Below are 22,274 nucleotides of genomic sequence, written 5' to 3'. Positions count from 1 at the left end.
TTCAAAACTAATGCAGTTCACAAGAGTGAAATATTTCCGTGAAAGTCTATTAAAAATAAAATAAAAATAAATAAATTAAGGGGATGTTATTCACTTACTTGTTGAAGTTTCAAATTCTCAAAATATTCTTTCTTCAATTTCTATTAGGATCCTCTTCTTCCGCACATCCTATAACGATATTATTAAACAAAATTTAACAAATTATCTTTAATTTACAAAGACTTCCTTCTACTTCTCATATATTAATCATTATCATTTAAAATTTAAAACCAAAATTCATGCTTTAAAATTACTTCAAACATTTAGTAGGCTTCTCAATGAAGCCAATATTCAAGTAATATATCAAAGTTATTCTTTTTCAATCTTTCCTTAATAATTTCTTCAACATGAATCAAAGATCTATTTAATTAGCTACCAAATTCTATCCCATTTACTTACATATATATATATATATATATATTATCAGGCTTCTTTAAAATAGGTTTCTTTCTATTTTCAGTTCAATTTGACTCATCTTCTTGACACAACGTACGGGCAGCAGCAGAACAAAGCCGAAATTTTGTAACTTCACGCATAAGGCAGCAACAGCACACACTCTCTCCCACACGTATAGCATGCTAACGAATAGGAGGTCCAAATTTTCTCACCTCAACTCAGCCGGCCTGAACAGTGGTGAACTGAGAGAAAGAAGAAACAAACGTACTCTTGAACGCTGAACAGGGGGAGGAAGGATCGAATACGGTTGGCAAGCAAGAATAGAAACTAAGTCAGCACAATAGGCCCAGCTCGGACAGCACAAGCACGAGCTCTCAGCAACAGTCCCCTAGTTCTGATGCTTTCTGACTTCTCATCCCAGACAATATGAATAGAAACGCAGGCGGAGAGGGTGATAGAAACAGGGAGCATGGAGAGCAACTTAAACAAATCAGAACAGCATGAATCTCCACCCTCACCAGTAACGAACACCAACAAAAAATGAAGAGGAGGAAGATCTAAATGCTTATACATGCACCTGAACGAAGGAGAGAAAGGAACCTAAATAATCTGGAATGAAGAAAAAAAGAAAAAAAACAGAGAGCAGAGTCACGAGTTGGCTGACCAACAGTAGACAGAGTAAAGGCAAGGACGTCGGCAATGGCGGTGGCTGAAACTGAAGAGGAGGCAACGACACAGAGGAGGAAGAAAGAATACCAAGATCAGAGCATCTCTCTATCTCTCGTGGTGTCTGGAAAAATCGACGAGAGAGTAGAGATTTTTATCAGATTTGAAGAGGGGCTATTTTGTAATTTCACGAGGCAAAAAGGCAAAATCAAAAATGAAACTTCCCATGACCTTATTCAGATTCGAACAGGGACCTTTTTGACAAATTACCAATCTGATTTCCAGAACACCAATTTCTCTTCGTGTCATATTTATCCCAAGATTAAAACACCAACTTATATTTTTACTTTTACTTAAAATACTTGGGTTATTACAAAGTTGATCAGAACAATAACATTTCATGCCCAACAAACTATGAAGAACTAAACAGAATGTAACTTACGTCTCTTTTTCTTCGACCGAAGTTTTCTTTGCCTCCACAACTATTTTGTCAATAACTCGTCTTTGATCTTTCCTAGAGAAAAGAAGAGAAAAAGAACAAAAATAATAACGCTGTTACGCAAAATATAAGCAGCCACAATCAACTCCTAACAAAAGATATAGAGGTCCAGTATGTTTATTTCAAATCAACGTACTTTGGCTCAAATGGTACTATTCTATAAGGTAAGCATCACTAAATCATAACAAGTATATAACATTTACAAATGGTACTCTTGTCAACCGATGAAGAAGAATGATAGGAAAATTCAAAAAGGGTATATTTATGATTCACTGGGGTATATTTATGATTAATCCAGGTTCTTTCATTGTGAAAGATTTGCTTCAGTTCCAAACCAATGGCTGTCAAGCTGTTTCTTGGAACCAGAATCTTATTAAATCACTTTACAGTGATCAAAATGCTTCTCGAATCCTTAGCACTCCTCTCCCTTCCACTAGGCCAGAGGATAGGATAATGTAGACTGGATCTTCTACTGGTGAATACACAACCAGGATGGATTCAAAATACCGCTGAATAGAGTGATTTTCAGTTTCCCTTATCATCTCAACCAATTTATCATTCATTTGGAAATAATTCACCAAGCAATAACTGTTAGTGTTGTCCTCCGGAAGCATCATCTTTCTAATAGCAACCTTTGTCTTTTTGGATGTGACCAGATGGGATCTTCAGATCATGTATTTGCCTTTTGCAGCTATTCTAAAGCTTGTTGATTTGCTCGACTTCCAATAAGAATTTCAGATTTTATGCAGTAAGGAGTAATCTCTTGGCTTCTATCCACTTTTTAATGCTCTTAATCAACAAGGAAATCAAGAGAGTTGGTTTTATCCATCATTATTATTTTAAATTTGATTTTGCTCTCTAGAAACTTGGCTGTGCATCTAGGCAAAATAATTCCTTCTCAAATTTTGGTGCGTGATTTTGTTAGCCGAAGATATTTGTTAACACAGATATGTGATTGGGGGAATAGAAATCATACTTCACTTATTCAACCTTCTCAGTCATTTCCCTCTGCTCAGAACAGGTTTTGGCCAGGATGGTTAATTATGAAGAGGAGATTCAAATTCAGGAAATTAACACATTGTTCTTTGATATAATCTGGTTGGATTCTAAACAGCTTATCAGTATGTGTTCAGGAAGCACACTAAGGATCAACCAAATTTCAATCTGCTTTATCTCAGATCAGCAATTTTGTGGGTTTCAAATTTTGGTCATCACTATAATTTTCCTTTGGAAGGGCTGAATTTAGTGTGCTTCAAGAAAACACTCATCTTCAAGGATATTCTTAATCAACACAGTGCTGATACTATCATTGCTGATGTTTTTCCATGTTGCTTTAGATAGTTTTTTCTTTACTAACTTTAGTTTTGTTCCCTGGATGAATGTAATTGACCTCTGATTTTTTGTCTTTTAATATATTTATATACTCATGTATGTTTCAAAAATATATATATATATATATATATGAAGAAAAACTATAGTTCCTTGATAAAAAAAAAGTTGGGGATATAAAAACTTCTATGTTCTATCAAGCATAACAATGAGTATCATCAATATTAAATATAAAACTTAAGACTATATATTCACATTATTAACAAGTCATAAATAGCGGATAACAATTCAAATTCTATACATTTCTTGTTTGAGTTATCTAGCTAAAAAAAAGTTTAGTTCAGAGAAAGTTACAATACTGTATCATGCTTTTCAAAAAGTTTGGAATAGAGAAAACGACAACAATGATAATAAAAAAAAAAAAGAGCAAATGATGGTATATAAAATTAGAATTTAATTTCTTTGAAATTGAAGAGATCTGAGTAAACATGTAATTAAATTCCCTCTCCGTGTCTATTATTACCAGATCCCAAACATAAAATGTGAAGGATTTAATCAATTTGTTGAACATGCATTAGGAGATCGATCATAAAGATGATGAGTTGTGAACAATCAGATCCATATCCAGCAACATATAAACTGACAGAACATTAATAATTACTTACGAGTTAGTATGACAAATTCTGGGCGTTCCAATAGTGTCTGAAATGGAGCTAGCCATGTTTTCACTCTAGACGGATCGATCTTGAAAAAAATTGGCAGAAATTTGTGGCCGTGTACCTTCATGCATTCAAACATCACTGCCAGTTCATCCAAGCAACTTAGTGAGAAAGCATATCTTTGTGAGAAGACAACTATATAAATCATGGATCCTTCAATGGTTTCTAATGACGGGTCAAGCCAGCTTCTGATTCTGAAACCTTCCTTTTCTAAAGTATTCCAAAGAATTGTATAAAACGAGCCAGTTTCCATATCATTGTAACTTATAGCCACATCATATTTCCAGATCCTCTGTGATGAAGAAGAAGAAGAAGGACTGTTCTGGGAATCCATTGGTAATGGCCACACGATATTCACTGTGATATCAATAAAAGGGCTGGGCCCTCTAATGTGCTTTTGTTTAATGCTCATTATAATGCCCAAGTTCTCATTGTAATGCCCCATTATAATGGACATTAGAGAAAGACGAGGCACTGCCCTCAGTAATATCAACAAAAAGTGGGAGCCTGTAGCACAGAAAATTACAAAATTAGATCAGACATATCCGTCTAGTGATTGTTGTTTGCTCTTTCCCTCGGGCTTCCTACCAAATGGTGTGAACGCATTACTCTGACTTCAAGTGCACATACGATACAATTGACTCTGTCCGATTAAATCGAGGGACCATGAATTGACTGAGAGAAATTGGAGACTCAAAATTAAAAATGAGCGCATCTTCCTGAAACGGTGAACGGTGAGAGAGAACCTGGAATGAAACGATGCTCAACAAAGAGTCATATTTCCTTTCCAAAAGTCGAGATGCATTGCTTCTTTCTTTTTCTTCTTCAGACTCCACCTTTAAGTGTGTTTCAGTGAAGCTGAGTGACCCATTTTTGTGTTTCAGTCAAGCTGAGAGTGACCCATTTTGTTGTTCCATCCAACATTCATTCTCATCCATTACTTTTTGCTGTTGTCAATTGTAGCAATGGGACAATTTTTCCTGGATTCCCAAAAGGAATCGCTTTTCTGGACACTTAAGAATGATCATTCTAATCTTCATGAACAGGGATAAGCTTCAAATGCCCCAAAATGAAGAATTAGATGGGATGAGGAAAGACGAAGAAGAAGCCTCAAGACGATAAAAATCATGATGTCGCCCATACTCAGATTTTACAAAGAGATCGATGGAATGCAGAGAAGAAGCAACCCTAAATCCCTTGATCTTCATGTTCTCGAAAAAGTAAGGGCCGAAACAAGAAGCAGCAGCAGCAGCAGCAAGCTCCTAGATACTGAACAAAAAATTAAAAAATAGAATAATAATAATAATTAAGTTTTATAGTTTAATCCATGATATATATAACTCTTAAAAATTAAAATTAATAATAAATTATTAAATTTTATAAAAAATTATTTTTATAATTATAAAAAATTTAATTTAATATTTTTAGTCTGATTTGATACACTATTTATATTTTATTAACTTTTTATGAAATTTTATACTAAAAATATTTTAAAAAATTTAATTATATAATTTTCAGTGGTAAAAAAATATATAATTTTTTTTAAATTTATATAATCATTTAATAAAAATATGAAATTTATTTTTTTAAAAGAAAAAAATTAAAGATTGTAATTTGTAGAAGTTAATATATGTATAATATATTAAAGGAAAACGTACCTTTTGGTTCATGCATTTTACTTGTATTTTGCTATAGGTTCCTGTATTTTTTTTGATGTTTTGGGTCCCTATATTTTTATTTTTTTTGGTGTTTTAAGTTCATCTAAAATCCTTATACTTTATTCATTTTGTTCATTTAGGGATTCAAAACATCAGAAAATGAAAGTATAGAGACCCAAAATACTAAAAAAAGTACAGAGACCTATAACAAAATATGAGCAAAGTGCAGGGACCAAAAGGTTTGTTTTCTCTATATTAAATTACAAAGGTTCAATTACAACAACAATAAGCCTTATCTCACTAGATGGGATAGGCTATATGAATTATATGACGCCATTGTGCTTCATTATTTATTAAGGTTTTAAAAATATTGTTAGTTAAAAAATCTCGCTCAACTTTTAAAAGTGTTCTCTTTAGTCTTTCTCTATCTTTCTTGATAGGACTTAAAGGTTCAATTAAAATAAAATAAGTTATATGAATCTAATTTAAAATTAAGTAAAATTATAAAAACATACAGATATATTTTAAAAAAATAATTTAGGAAAGATGTATATATATTTTTATGTATGTCTTTTTTTAATAATATTTTTGTTGGATTTATATCTATTCTTGAATATGGGAAAAAAGGGATCATGTGTTGCATTTATCTAGTGATGGAAAATGTTTGAAACAGTTTGATTTAATCAATTCTTCAAGTCCCTCCACATGTCGCCACGCATTGGTCTCAAGGATGAAGGATCCATTCCATACATGAATACAAAACCCCCCCCCTTCTTTCTATTCTATAAGATATTTAATGTTTTAAATATAAAAATGTTTGATAAAATATTGTTTTACTATTAATAATTATTTCAATATTACCTTTTATTATTTTACATCTCATTAAAGATGTGTCTTTTCTTTTCTTCTCATTATTTTATTGATAAATAATATTTTGAAAGTTTAAAAAAAAATTAATATTTTAAAATATATATTTAATTGATTTCATTGATATTTGTATTTTTTAAAAAAATATCTTATAAAATGAGATGGAGGGAGTAATTAATTTTAAGAACAAAAATAATGTAATGAATACTAAAATATTATGTGGATGCCCATTATCTTATTATATCTTTTAATATTTCTATTATTCCATAATATCTCATATTATGATCAATATGTACATTCTTTATGATATTTGAGAATTGCATACTTTTGCCTATAAATAATAGGCATCTCATCTCAATTATATTCTAAATACAGAAATAAAAAAGTTTTCCATTCTTTCATTCTCTTATTCTCTCTTTCTAGATTTATCTCTTCTCAATCCCTATAATCTATAACACATTATCAACACAATTGCTCAATACTGAAAGAGTACTTATAATAGTACTTACAATCACCCATTAATAAGGGTCTTATGTCAAGAGCAATATTTTGAACTCATAATTTTGTGAGTTATAATCAAATCTTTACTAATTAGATCTAGCTTTGTTGGTCTCTTGTTTAATACATTTATTTAACAAATTTATTATAGATTATTATATATATTAAATACTTTCTTCCTCTCCCAAATAATCAAAGATTACACAATAATTAATATTTTAAAATTTAGGAAAAAACACATTGCTAGTCCCTATAATTTTATGGAGTTTTGTTTTTTATTTTTATAGTCTTTTTAATGTTTTTAGTCCTTATGAAGACTAAAACACTAAAACTATAGAGACTTAAGATAACAAATGTCATCGAATCTTATTGAAATTATAGAATTAAAAATATTAAAAAACTATAAAATCTAAAAGCAAAACTCAATGAAATTATAAGGGACTAATACTTATATTATCCCTTAAATTTATTGTGTGTCACATTTAGAAGTATGATACACAATTAAATTCTAAAAGAAGTGAATTCTGAAATTGTCCACACATAAATAGGATAGATCTTGAAGTTATCCACATAGAATATAAGGCGAATCATGAAATTAACGATATAGAATTATAAGATGAATCCCAAAGTTATCCACATATGGAAAGCTTCTTATGAGCTTCTTGGCCTTCCATGCATGATAGTAGTACACTCCCTTCAATCATATTTATAAGACTAAAAAGAAAAAAATTTGTTTCATTTATTTATGTGTATGTAGTTCATTAATTTTTTTATTATAAATTTTTATTTTATCTTCCATTAAACGTTGTAAAACAAAATATATATTAAAGTAGATATATTTAATAGAGACAAAATTAAAAAAAATTATTAAATTTTTAGACAAAATTAATTAGAGATTTTATAATTTTTTGACAACACAATTCCCTCTATTTTTATATATAAGAAAATAATTGTGTTACATAGTTTAAGAAAATCAATTAACTATAATAACCATACCTGAAAATCAAAAAATAGACTAAAATATTCTTGCATTTAATTAAAATAAAACTGCATTAATTGTTTCTCCCGCATGAAAATTATGAGTCAAGAAGGATAATTTAAAAAATTATAATAAATATTATTAAAATATGTAATTTTATTTATAAAAAAATAAAAAAACAAAATGACAGTTCTCTTATGTGTAAAAAAAGGGTGGAGTACTAGTATAAGAAGACTGATTCTTGCACCGTACTCATTCAGAAGCACTCAATATATATAATAATTTTTTCCTATTTGTTTATTCATTTTAGACTTACAACAACGCGACATTAATTGTTGAGCCATTAGAATAGAAAATCACAAAATTGGCCAACGTGCCAACCACTTGTGTGATTCGTCCATTAGGGCAATTACAAACTTTGAAAGATGTAAGTGGATAGTACTTAAATTTTATTTTAATAAAGATTAATTACTATTATTAAGTAAATGCATATATAGATCCGTGCATAGTGAGGGTGTGTATATTTATATTTATATACACACACATACAAAATAGGAATTTTATTGCGATCATGTTCAAATGATATTATAAAAAATAAAAATGAAGGACTAGCAATTCAAATAAATATTACTCCCTCCATTTCAAATTATAAGACATTTTTAAAAGAGTTTTTCTGTCTTAAAATATAAGTCACTTTGAGTAAATTAAGGTTTCATTAAATGTACAGTTTCTAATATTATCCTTTCTCTTTCTATAATTAAATGTCATCCATTCTCTTTTCATTGTATTAAATTATGGATATTTTGAATGTTTATATTTTTGTTTGGAAAAATAAGGTTGTTAAATGTATTAATAAAATTTATTAATATGTGAGATTTTATCTAAAAATGTCTTATAATTTAGGATGGTGAAAATATCAGCTAGCTTTTAGTGTGTGAAGCCGTGAATAACTCATATCTAATAAATAAATTTTGTCCCAACTATCTACCAAAAAAATAAAAATAAATTTTGTCCCACGTAAGGTGATGCAGAAAATTGATAGATATGTTCAGCCCAAAACATTCCAATTGAATGGTTGATTTTCGTTTCAAAGCACATAATATATTATAGTAAAACATTAAGCAAATTAAAGTATTTCTTATTAAATAGAATGAAAAATATAGTATCTAATGGAGACTGGGGAAGGAGAACGGGAGGAGAGGATATAGAGAAAAAGGAGGAAAGGGATTAATAGAGAGAATAGAGAAAAGAAAAAAATTCAAAAGAGAGACAAGATAATAGTAATTCTTATTCGATTAAATGTGCATCTAAAACTAATGAGTTAAAGTGCTATTATAGGCCTTAACATTAACTTTAGAATTAAATGTGAGAAATTATAGAAATCCTAAAATTAAATGAAAAAATATAAAAATAATTAAAACAAAATATTCTTAATTAATAAAAATATCTTTAATTATGTTTTTTTTTTCCTTCTCATCATTTATAGTACCTGATGCAAAACTTTAAAGTATGCATTCTCAAATAGCCCATTGGGCTTGTCCACAATGGATGAGCCCATTGGGCCCGATATCACTTGACAAATCAAGGCTCTTTGCACTTATCAAGTTTTATTTAACCATTTCACAAGATACTAAAAGAAATGCTCTTTCTAATCCTTATTATAAGACATTTTCAGTTATTTCACACATTTTAAAAAAATTTATTTTTTTATGCCCATTGGGCTTGTCCACAATGGATCAGCCCATTGGGCCCGATATCACTTGACAAATCAAGGCCTTTTGCACTTATCAAATTTTATTTAACCATTTCACAAGATACTAAAAGAAATGCTCCTTCTGATTCTTATTATAAGACACTTTCAGCTATTTCACATATTTTAAAAAAATTTATTTTTTTATATCGTAAAAAAATAATATGAACTTTCATTTTTGTCCTTGACTTTAAATTACGATACAATAACATTAAATATTTTCACACTAATTAAGAAATGATAAAATTAAAAAAGTGGTTTAATTATTACAAGGTGTTCTATATTTTGAATCAAAAATTAATTTTAGAAGGTGACCTACAAAAAAGTCATGAGAGTCACTATTATCAATAATTGCTAGTTCATTTTATAAGGTTTGGGCTCATAACCTATAAGGTTTTGAGATCAAATGTTATTATCAATGAAAAACCTTATTGGTAAATAATCTGTAAGTAAAGTGTTTTTTGAGCCAAGACCCAGTTTGCTAAAATTTTTATTATTGAAAAAAGAAAGAAAGGAATAACCACTTGATGAGATGAATTCTTAGACCAGAAATGTAATTAATTTAAAAATTATGGTCAAAACACGTTATCAAGTTGATATACATTATTGCTATGCCTTTGCATGATTATAATCGATCCATAAACACACCCAAATAATTAGTATTATATCACATTAAAAATGAAAACTGGTATGAATGAAAAACAGAAATAATCCAAAGTCTCTAATGTTCTGAGAATCCTCTTCCTCTCTATGAGAAGAAATCCCCTTGTTGAAGTAAATGAAGCATAAACTGTTGAGATATATATATATATATATAATCATTGTTCCAAACACTCCTGAGGGTTAGTGTAGAAGTAGTCTTCTTCCTTGGGCTTTCCAGGCACCACAGATCTCATGGTAGGGTTCCCAACACGATCTGCATGAGCTGCCTTCACTGCTGTAGAGAACTCATTCCAATCTAGGGTTCCATTTTTGTACTGGTCTATCAATTCCACCAACACCTTCCTGTCCAGCACTATCGTCTTCCTAAACCCTAAGTACCTGTCACAGTAACACAATAAAGTCGCTAAGTCACAGTGTTTAAATTAAAAGATCAATCTTTTATTGGTTTTGGAGAAGATAATAAATGAAACTATACTGTGCGTGCCTTCTATGGCCTTCAACAAGTTTCGCCATGTGACCTTTGTAAGTTGGTACGAATATGTCACTTTCCATTGACACGTAGTAATCTATAGCTGCCATTTGATTAGAATGGTTCCTGAATGGTTCAAGCTCCCAGGCATTCAATAACGTTTCCTTTTTTACCTAAACATATACACAAAGTAACAAAACTAAGTATGTGATAACTAAGTATAGTCATGACATCGAAAAACAGATTTTAGTCTTAAAGTGCTTCGTTCAATTAAATACTGACCACATTGGGGAAAGCTTTCTTAAGTTCTAGCATTCTTTTCTCAGCTTTGTAGATATCTCCAGCAGCAATATAGACTTGAATGTTACTATCAATCTCCAAAGCACGAAGTGTTAGAGCAGTCTCTTCTGGTGTTAGAGGGCACAGACCATCTGTTCTCTTCTTCTCTGAATCTATTTCCTTCTCCTTCCACCATGGATACGCATATCTACACACGCACGCACGCACGCACCAATTGTCATCACCAGACAGTCAGACTCTATTATTACACTATACACCCTCTCATCCAAAATATAAGACACTTTCAATTACCTTCACAAGAATTAAGAAAAGTAGTTGAAAGTGGTTTGTACGTATCATTGAGTGGGTAAAAAATTATCATATTTTCCAAGATTATCTTCCAATTAAAGTTAATATACCTGGATTACCTTTCATTTCCTTTTTTATATAGCCTCTCCGTAATGCAATTAATGAGGGTATTTGTGAAAAAAGAATAATTTAATAAGTGTCCTACATTTTTAGCCAATTAACACTAGCTAGTGGAAAATGTTTTATACTTTAGACTGAAGTAGTATCCTCATTCCGGTCCTAATTATAGGACAAATTCTCAAGGCTCTTCTTCGTCCTTAATATATGGAAAAATTGGTGTAGTTAATTCTTTCCCAATTTTATCCTTTTCTTTATTTATTGAGGATCTGATTGTGTTTATGGGAATGGGGTATTTTTTATTGGAATTGCAACAAATTTTTTATGAGTATATTTTAAATTTTTAGACAACACAATTTATCATGGTTTTAACCGCAAAGAAGAGTAAAATTAGAAAGTTAACAAGTGTAAGGATATAAAACCTAACATTTCTTAATGACTACAAAAGTTGGTTAAATTTGTCCTATAATTAAGACTGGAGGGAATAGATATGATGGTAATTACCTCATTTTGGTGAGTTCATCGATCTCTTCTGGGGTGCAACCTTCATTGCAACCAGAGAAGGCAATCATGTCCATTTCATATCGAAGATGAAGAGCCAAGTAAGGTCCTCTCTGCTTCAGAATGCTAACAATCTTCCTTGCCAATTTTTCAATTGGTGGAGCAAATCTCAGAGCCTGATAGTTCACTTTGCATCTCAGTTTCTGAACTTCTTCAGGAAGCCCATTGTTGGCTAGCCTTGCATCAGATTTTGTGAAGTGCACAACTTCATGTGTCTTTATTCGAGGAAGAATCTGTTCATTATCATATAATTAGAATTCCTCAATATTATTTGACAATTTATTTGATCTATATATATATATATATATATGTACATGAAATGAAGTCCACATTAATTTGCAATTACTGAAGAGAAATGATATCTGTCTCATTTAAGTAAGGAAGTTCTTAGCGTCCACTCCATAGAGAAATTCTTGAATATTGAAAATTCATTCAATCTATGACTATGAAATGAAATTCACACATTTTTATTAAATGTGTGTGTGTGTGTGTGTGTGATTTAATCAATAAGTTTGATAGAAAAGGGGGGAATTAATTATGTACTGTTTGAATATTCGAGAAATTCTTAAACATTAAGAATTGATAGAAATGAAATTCATGTATCAAGTAAATTTTGGAAACTGTATGTTGACAATAATATATGCATATCCTTACTATATATCAATATGGAAGGAGACAAGACAAAAATAGAACTGGTGGTCCCCATTGAGAGAATTCCATCACTCATTCAAGAAATTCATAAATGTCGAGAAATCATTTAATCTATGTGCATGAAATTAATGAAATTCTAATATACATCAAATTGTTGAAATTAAATCTTCACTATTTATTTATAAATTAATATCCAAAATGAGCATGTACACTATGCAAATTATATAATCTTGACTTGTAAATTAATAATTACTTACCACATCATAGTAATAGGTCATGTTGGACCAACTAATAGGTGGCATAGAATAGAGAGATTCTAATTCCACCTTTTGCTTCTGTTTGGGAGGCAATTCTTTCAATATTTGAACCTCATCTCTCAATGAAGAGATCAAATAATTAACATCAAATATATCTGGGAATTGGCTGCCATCACAAGCACAGAATATTTGATTTATTGATTAATAATGGGTTAATTTATTTTTTCAAAAATAAAATAAAAAAGTTCAATTATTGAGCCGACCGATCGGTTTCATTAGAAGAGAATATTTGACTCACCTATGGTCATTCCAAAAGGAGGTATTGTCCAATTCAGGAACTATAAGTGTGACATTCAAAACCTTGCAATGGTAACCATATCACATATCTGCAGGAAAATAAATAAACCAAATTAAGTAAAATATTAACCTATTATAAAGATCTTTGATCTCTTGGGGAGAAAGAGACATTTAGGAAAACAAAATGATAGTAATAAAGAGAATTAGAGAGAGACATATATAGGACCACATATTTTTTATGGAATTTATTATTTCAACAAAAAAAACTAAAATTTAATGTTTGCAATAAAAATATTAACATTGTGTCACATTTGATACAAATACTTGGGAGACCAAAAGGAATGAAAATGGAATAAATAGACAATAAATAAATTCAATAATATAAAATTAAAGGGGACAAAATGCTTACTCCAGCTCGCATTTGATTCAATCCTCCATTGGAAGAAACCATTAGGTATCCATTATTCTCATAAATCCCTGCAAGGAAATTAAGTAAGCAAAAAAAAAAAAAGCAATAAAATAAATAAGGTGCTTAAAATTTTTAATATAATTTTTTTGTTACCCTCGATAAATCTATTACAATAATTAAATTCCGCGTTTCAACGTTTTAACTGAAATCCATGATGTTTTAGGAACCTTGTTTTCTTCAGATTCATTTAATGCATGCAGTATTGGGAAAGAGCATGTCCATTGGTTGATTGCTTGCAACTACAGATACAACAACTACAATCTTATTTATAAATTATTTTTATCATATTTTATTAAAATAAAAAAATTTTAAATTTTATTAACTTTATTTTAAAATTTAATAAATTTTTACTTTTATTCGTAATAAATATTCTTAAGTTTAATTATAAATATTTTTATTCAAAGCATTGAATGAGGGCAAAAATATAAAGAAGAGCATTAAAAATTAACAAGTATCCTATAAATAGAATTAAATTTTTTCTTCTCTATCTACTTTATAAATAAAACCAGATGAATATTATTGTGGTTGATATATTTTTCCAAATTTTTAATTCTCTATCATAATTCTATGAAAGAATAATATTAAAAAAACATTATTGTATAAAGAGTTTATTTCTTCTCCTTAAGATCATATTTTCTTTCTTTAAACATTTTCTAAAATAATTTTAAAATAACTGCAAAGAAAATATGGGTGATATATACATAAATTATTTTGTTAAAATCCCCATCTTTAATACAAGGTTCAAAGTTTCAAAGAAAATGAGAGTATATTTTAATGGCATTTACAGGAAGGGGGGAAATATTATTTTCTAAAACTAGATATTCAAAATTTAGAAGTTAATTTAATAATTAACTAGAAAAAATAAAGCTAAATAATAACGCTATGGTGACTTAAATAGTGACGTGTATATATATATATATATATATATTCAAGAGTATTTAATATTGGAAATTTCATTTTCAACTTTGTGATTTAAGATTCATGAAAGGGATGTGATCCCCATGAATCACTAGATTCCCTGTAACTTTGGAATAAAATCGTAATTAAAGCACATCATGTCATGAGTGGAACACAAAGCCAATTTGCCTAATGAAACACCATTTAAATATCATATCAATGACGAAAGACAGACATATAAATACTAAACTTCCCAAAAAAAGAAAAAACACTACTTCTCTTTAAGGAATTGTGAAAATTAATCATTTACTCTTTATAATTTTAATTGATTATAATTTAGTTTTTAAATTTTAACTTTATACAATTCAATTTTTATAGTTTTGACTCAGAAACAACTCAATTCCTAATCTTTAACTTATTATAACTCAATCTCTATAATTTAGTAATTCAAAATAATTAGTCCCTAAGTTTTAAAATAACTTTAGTTTTTATAATTTTACTTTTTAAAATATAGAAACTAATATTATAAATAACTAAAACTATAGATACTGAGTTACATCAAATAATAATTTAAGAATTATACATTCCTATATTGTGTGTGTGTGAGAGGAGGGAGGGAGGGAGGGGGGGGAGGGAGAGGGAGAGGGAGAGAGAGAGAGAGAGAGAGAGAGAGAGAGAGAGAGAGAGAGAGAGATGCGTACTTGGAGGTGGGAGATGGGAGAAGAAACGATTCATGAACTGAACAGCAAGAATCCAAATCATGAAGACATAAGTAAAGAAAAGTGTCCATAAATTGAATCTTGAGATTGAAGATAATCTTGACTTTGCCACCATGAACAGTTTCAGATTTCCACCACCTTTCAATAATCCTCCCTCTAATATTAAACTTCTCAATTTCTCAGACTTGGCTGCTCCAACGATCAGACTTTTGATCATTTCTGCTTTCAAAACTCCCACATACTTCATCTTCCCATATGGCTTCTCTCCTTTCTCCTCCATGTCTTCTGAATCCTCAAAACCATTCTTCTTGAGCCCCATGCTTCAATTGACAGGTCTATATATATATATATATGAGAAAATGAATAAATGAATGAGTTTACTAATGCGTTGCTGGTACAAAGCTAACACAAGAAGGGAAAAAGACCAAGAGATTGCTTTTTTTAGGATTTGAAGAAGAATTAGAAATGGAAGATTGAAGCAGGAAGAAGAAGAAGAAGAAGAAGAAGAAGGCAATGATTAGAGGGGCAGTGTAAGAAGGATATTTATAACGATGAAGAATGCTTTCTGAGAATAAATGTATGAACTAATGACCTTCCCGGTCATTATTGTTATTATATATGGTTTTGAGTGTTGTGTAAGGAAAAATAATTGATGAAAACATATATATGTATCTGTTGAATAGTTTTATAATTTGTTCCCGAGGAAAAAAAAAAAAAGGGATATTCTTATGATATATAGTTGTTTTCTTGTTTCCCATGCGTTTGAAGTAAACCAAAATTGACATTTATTTTTTTATTTAAGATATGATCGGTTGTTTAAGAAGGTAAGCGCAACAAAAATATATATATTTATATATATAAACAAAATATATGGACCCTAAGCAAAAGTAAACATTTATAAGGGATGAAAAGTCGATTTATAGCATTTGTTTTCCACATATTATGTAACTTTAAATAATATTTTAAAACCAATAAAAATTGGCTTGGGTGATAAAAGCTTTCATCACTGAAACAAGTGATTGAGAGGATCGAATATCAATCATTATGTATATAGTAACTTAATTGAGAAAGTTCTACCTTTTGTCCATTTGTATATTGGGAAAGATAATATAAATGGTCTGCTGAGCTTACTCTTTGTGTTTTATGAAAAAAAAAATATTTTTAAAATATTTTAGATAATAAAAAAATGCTTATAGAAAGTACAATATAAAAACGTATACTAAGTCGTACTATTCCATAAATAAGGGTAACTTATTTCACAAATTCCATGTCTAATTAGTTATATTCTTATTTAATTAATAAGATTATATTTGTTCACAAGTATGTCTATTTATATAGACACATAAATTCACGATTTGTGTAATTAGAGATATTCTGAGTTTATCATAATTAGCAACTGTTATATTGATTTTGTTTATCACACCACTTTAATTTCTTTTCTAAGCTGGTGATTTATGCTATTCTAATTAATTTTATTCTTTTGTTCAATTTCCACATTAAGAAAATAAAGATAGACATTTTTCTTTCGGAAAATTGTAATTAACATTTATTCTTATGATTAGATTTTTCTTGTCAACAAATTAATCGGAATTATAAACAAACACACAGACTAAAAGATGCTATGAACATATTTATTTCAGGAAAACGTAAGAATTAATTTCATCTTTTTGCTTGGATTAATTTATAAGCCATACATCTTTCTGTTATTGAGAGCCTTTGGCATTTGAACTTATCTTTGCTCCTCGGTCCTCTGACCCTTCCCTTCACCGCGGCTCCACTGATACCCAAGGAGAAGATTTGAACCGTCCATGGTCCGAATTTAATGTTTTTATTTTTATTTTTATTTTATATTTATAAATTTTTTAATAAATATGATTATCAATCGAGACAATTTAGATTTGTATTATCAAAATAAAAAAATTATAAAAAATTAATATTAAATCTACACATTCAAAATATATTTGGATGATCAATTTATAAAAATTATAAAAAAATTAATACTAAATTGGACTATTTAGATCAAATCAATATTGTTCAAATTGCTGACAAGCAAATTTATTAAAAAAATTTATTAATTTTTATTTTGGCAATACCAATCTAGATTGTATTAGTGATCAGATTTATTAAAATATTTTATAATTTTTACAAATATTTTATTTTAATAAATATAAAATAAAAATATTAAATCTAGACAGAAGGAAAGGTTAGAGGAGAAACGTTATGTCCTTGTGACTTAACCTATAAGCTCAATAAATTCTATATGTTTGACATATCAAAAGAGGAAAAAAAAAATACATGACTACTATTATTAGCCCCAAAAGAGGGCCTACCATTGAAAATTGCACTATGCATAAGGGATTAGACAAATTTTTTTCATGTATTGCACAAAATTTATTAAACAAGTTGATGAAGTGTTCGTGACTTAGTATAGACTTAATATTTTATTTTGATTTGATTTGATTATCACCAAATTGCAGAGTTTAATTTCTGCTTTATTTGATTAACTTGTTTTTCAACTTATGCTACTGATCCATTCGATTTTATTTATAAAACTTAGAAAGAAAAGAATTTTTTAATCTTATTTATAAGACATGTCATTAACTTCATATCATGAATTTATTTTTTACCAATGTTAAATATTGGTGAGAAAATTATTAACAAACGTATATTTAATAAAAGTAAAACTAAAAAAATCAATTTTTAGAAAATTAATGAGTTTTAAAAAAATCAGTTCGGTGAAATGTTTTTAAAGTAATTTATAAATAACATCAGTAATTTGATAATAAAATGATTTTTTTTCAGCCTATTGATTTTAAGTGAAAACCATCTATTGTCATTTAGCAATAAAAAAAAATAAAATTAACCCTGATGCATGGATTCGATGAAAAGAAACTCAATGCCTTTATTTTTAAAAATAAGAAAAAGAAAAAGAAATTATCAAATGGTTCTCGCTTAGAAAAGTGACAAGATTATTACGATTAATAATAAAATTAGGTATTTAATTTTTTTTTGGTTATAATATAGTATATATAATTAGAAACTCAAAATGAACAAATTTCCCTGCAAATGAAAAATTATTACAACTAGTAATTAATGTTAACGTGATTTTTTACCTGTTGTTACAAAGCAAGCATCATGGTATCATTAAAGTACATTAAATTCAACGATATTCAGGATTCATTAATTGTATGATATGGACGAATAATAACAACACGTTTTGGTTTGTGTGTTCGTCTATTCCATCATTTTCGTCGAAAACAAGCGCATGATTATTGCTTCATAGTTAAAGTTAACAATTTTTGTCTTTAATAAAATATACTCTTTCCGTCTTAAATTATAAAATACTTTTAGATAAAATTTCACATACTAATAAATCTTATTAAAGTTAACAAATATTTTTATAAGATATATTTAATAAATCTCACATACTAATAAACATCATTAAATATATTTAACAACTTTATCTTTTTAAAAAAAATATAAATTTTTAAAAATACCTATTATTTAATGTATTGAAAAAATGTAGAAAGAGAAAAGGTACTATTGTAATTGGTACATTTAATAAAATCTTAATCCATCTAAAATATCTTATATTTGAAACGAAAAAATTCTTTTAAAAATATTCTATAATTTGAAACGAAGGGAATATGTGTGAAAATTAAAACTAGAAAGTCATATGAAAAATTGACAAATTCCATCTTTCACTTATTTCATTTTCTATTCATTCAATAATTCTGACAGCGGCTACAAGGTCGATGATAAATTTTGAGTACAATTTACTCTACAAATGTCTTGAACGCAAGACATCAACATTATCAAAGGTAATTAATGTTATTTAATTTATATTTTATTTTTTTATAAATCATACATAAATTATTTGATAGGTAATTTTCAAGAGATTAGTCATATTTTATATATTATATAGAATATATACATTTAAAACACATAACTTGATGTTCAACAGCTTTGTGAAGTCCTCACTGAATTCGTCTACAGTCTACAGTCTACTTGCCTTAGTTATTCTAAAAAACATTTGGTAAATTAAAGACAATTCATACATGAAAGTGTTGAATTGCAATTTGACCTTTAAATTATAGATAAAAACTTGTGAAATTTTAAATTTATTTTTATATAATATTTTCTTTTAACTTTTAAAAATAATATAATATCACCATATCTACTGCTAATAAATTTTCTTGGTCAAAGCTAATTTTTATTAGTGATAGGGACAATATTACATTATTTTCAAGTTGAAAAAAAATATCATACAAAAAATATAGAATCCTAAACACTCTTATATTTATAATTTAAGGTTCAAATTGCTCCTTAACCCTAAGTAAAATTTGTCTCTTCAAGCTCAATTCCTACTAAATATGCCAACAACAACAACAAGCCTTTATCCCACTAGGTGGGGTCGGCTACATGGATTGCAAGACGTCATTGTGCTCTATCATTTATCAAGCTTTTAGGAATATTATTAATTAAGAGTTCGCGTTCAACAACTTCTAAGAGTGTTCTCTTAGGCCTTCCTCTACCCCTCTTAATCGAACTCAAAGTTATATGTTCCCCTCTTTTCACTGGTGCCTCCCTTGGTCTTCTTTGTACATATCCAAACCATCTCAACCGATTTTCTACCATTTTTTCCTCAATAGGTGCTACCCTCACTTTTTCGCGTATGTGCTCATTTCGAATTTTATCTTTATGTGTATGTCCGCACATCTATCGTAACATTCTCATCTCTGCTACTCCAACTTTATGCTCTTGCTGTCCCATTAGAGCCCAGCATTCACTACTATATAACATTGCCGGTCTGATAGCAGTGCAGTAAAACTTTCCTTTAAGTTTATTAGGCACCTTACGGTCGCAAATAACTCCTTTAGCTTTTCTCCAATTAAATCACCCAGCTTGAATCCTATGTGAAATATCTTCATTGATTTCGCTATCATTTTGAATAATGGCTCCCAAATATCTAAACTTTTCCACTTGAGGTATAATTTGATCTCTCAATTTTACTTCCAAATTATTGTCGAATAGTCTCTTACCAAATTTACAATATAAATATTCCGTCTTACTCCTACTCAGACGGAAACCTTTCAACTCCAATGTCCTCCTCCATATCTCAAGTTTGCAATTAACCTCTTCTCTTGTCTCTGCTATAAGAACTATATCATCCGCGAAGAGCATACATTTGGGAATTTTCCCTTGAATATGTTCCGCCAAAACATCTAGGATCAAGTTGAACAGATAAGGACTCAAAGATGATCCCTGATGAAGTCCAATCTTTATAGAAAAATCCTTTGTTTGACCACTAGCATGAGTTTTCATGCCAAAAAAAAAAAAACTAGCATGAGTCCCATGTATTGTACAGAACCACAGAAGATCAGCAATGAGTTTTATCGTTTATCCTTAAAAAGTAATACAATTTATTAGAGCTTTTATGTTATATATAAATTAAAGGATTTACATAAGTTAGAATATGAGTTATGAAATAATTCCTAACAAGTTGCAAATTAAGAAAATTAATTTCAAATTATTAAAAGTGGCCAAAATTTTGACAATTTAAATTTCTTTTTTAAAATTATAAAAATAGGAATAATCAGAATTATATTGACACAAGTGATCAAACAAGTTTAATTTTTCTTTTTGGCTACTTCTAGGGTTTTGATTCAAATTCTCCAACATTTGCAACTATGCAAAGAGTTAGTTGTGACTCATCCCCTTCCTTTTACCATTGAAAAGTAGAAATTCAACTTGTTTCATTTTATATCACTTTCAGCGTGTTCATGATAATGTTCCCAGATTTGCAACTTGCTAGATAATAGCTGACAACTCATATTCTTTTTTTTTATAATAATAAAATGAAATTTCACTTTTCAAAGTTTTTGTCACTTTCAATGATTTAATATTAACTCTTTCCGTTTTTTAATGACTTGTTAGGTGCTAATTTACAACCCATATTCATATCTTTATAACCAAAAAAAAAAAATGAACATTTAAGTTGTCAAAGTTTGTCACTGCAAGTGATTTGATATTAAGTTTTTCTCCTTTATAACTTAAAAGACATTAATTCACAACTTATACTCCTCTTTTTAAAACGGAAATATGAAAATTTAAATTGTCAAATCAAAATTTATACCATTTGCAGGGGTTAGATACTAATTTTTCTAATCTACAGCTTCTTATGCATAAACTTGCAAATTTCATTGGGAGAATCTAAGTGAGGACCCTAAAAATAAAATGAATAGCATATAGGGTCCAAATTATTTTGAAATTCTTCTGCAAGCCCAAGGACCCAAATTACAATTAATTTTATTGATCCAATTATTAAAACGCCCTTACTTTTTATTTTAAAAAAAAGTGTTCTATACCAAGTGGCTAAGGATGGATTTAAACACTTGACCCCTTGATTCTCCAAAATGAGGAGAACTTAAGCCAACAAGAACTTTAATATATATAGTGCAAAATTATATTTATATTTATATATATATATATATATATTACAACTTTTATTTAAGAGTATTTTTACCTGTTGTTGCATATTATGAATATCTTGTTGTATACATATGAAGATTCACTTATACATATTTGAACATCACTTGTTCATACATAAAAAAGTTGATAATTTTTTGAAACCCAATTTATTTTATTTTTCACAACTTGTTCCTTCAATATAAACAAATTATTAATATTATGGTAAATTAAAAAAGTATATGTTCTAAATTTATTTTCCAAGCATTTTTATAACCTTTTGTTAATCATGAACATCTTATTGTGTATATCTAAACAATTACATGTACATATCTAAACATCACTTGTTCATGAATAAAAAAAGTTGTCAATTTTTCTAAACTAATTTATTCTATTTTTCACAACATGTTCCTTCAATACTAACCGGTTATCATTATTATACTAAATAAAAAAATGTTATAAATTTATTTTTCAAACATTTTTATGAGCATTTGTTAATCATAAATATTTTGTTATGTATATCTAAATAATCACTTGTACATATTCAAACACCACTTGTTCATATATAAAAAAAGTTGTCAATTTTTTTAAACTCAATTTATTCTATTTTCACAACATGTTCCTTCAATGTTAACTAATTATCAATATTATGCTAAATAAAAAAGTATGTCATAAATTTATTTTTCAAACATTTTCATGACCTTTTATTAATCATGAA

At 28.6% G+C, this 22,274-nt stretch overlaps 1 protein-coding gene and 1 pseudogene across 2 annotated transcripts; both read right to left on the bottom strand.

Moving 5' to 3' along the window:
* Positions 1-108: 108 nt before the first annotated feature.
* On the bottom strand, positions 109-4,855 carry LOC129321323 (disease resistance protein RPS6-like). 2 transcript variants are annotated; one of them, XR_008595977.1, is made up of 3 exons: positions 3,595-4,855; positions 1,100-1,615; positions 109-1,012 (listed from the first exon to the last, which is right to left on the bottom strand). XR_008595977.1 is itself a non-coding variant. In XM_054967064.1 (2 exons), exons 1-2 carry the CDS (start codon positions 4,103-4,105, stop codon positions 1,584-1,586), a joined length of 543 nt encoding a protein of 180 aa, XP_054823039.1. In that variant the 5' UTR covers positions 4,106-4,855; the 3' UTR covers positions 109-1,583. The 2 variants fall into 2 exon arrangements, 1 of the variants encoding a protein (XP_054823039.1); XM_054967064.1 differs by having other exon boundaries at positions 109-1,615.
* A 5,099-nt stretch (positions 4,856-9,954) lies between these two features.
* LOC129284363 (rhamnogalacturonan I rhamnosyltransferase 1-like) lies at positions 9,955-15,577 on the bottom strand (annotated as a pseudogene).
* Positions 15,578-22,274: the final 6,697 nt, after the last annotated feature.

This window comes from Prosopis cineraria, unplaced genomic scaffold, assembly GCF_029017545.1.
Source record: "Prosopis cineraria cultivar Desert tree isolate PC_DT_omini unplaced genomic scaffold, ASM2901754v1 PC10, whole genome shotgun sequence".
Classification (NCBI taxonomy): Eukaryota; Viridiplantae; Streptophyta; class Magnoliopsida; order Fabales; family Fabaceae; genus Prosopis; species Prosopis cineraria.
The sequence above is the reverse complement of the archived record's forward strand: the minus strand, read 5'-3'. Positions and strand labels throughout refer to the sequence as shown.

What these genes read in the sequence shown, in the direction of transcription:
- LOC129321323 (XM_054967064.1), bottom strand. Translation starts at nt 4,105, where the DNA reads ATGTCCATTATAATGGGGCATTACAATGAGAACTTGGGCATTATAATG. An exon ending in AGAATTTGTCATACTAACTC is followed by an intron (nt 1,616 to 3,594) that starts GTAAGTAATTAT and finishes TCTTTTCTCTAG; the next exon opens with GAAAGATCAAAGACGAGTTA.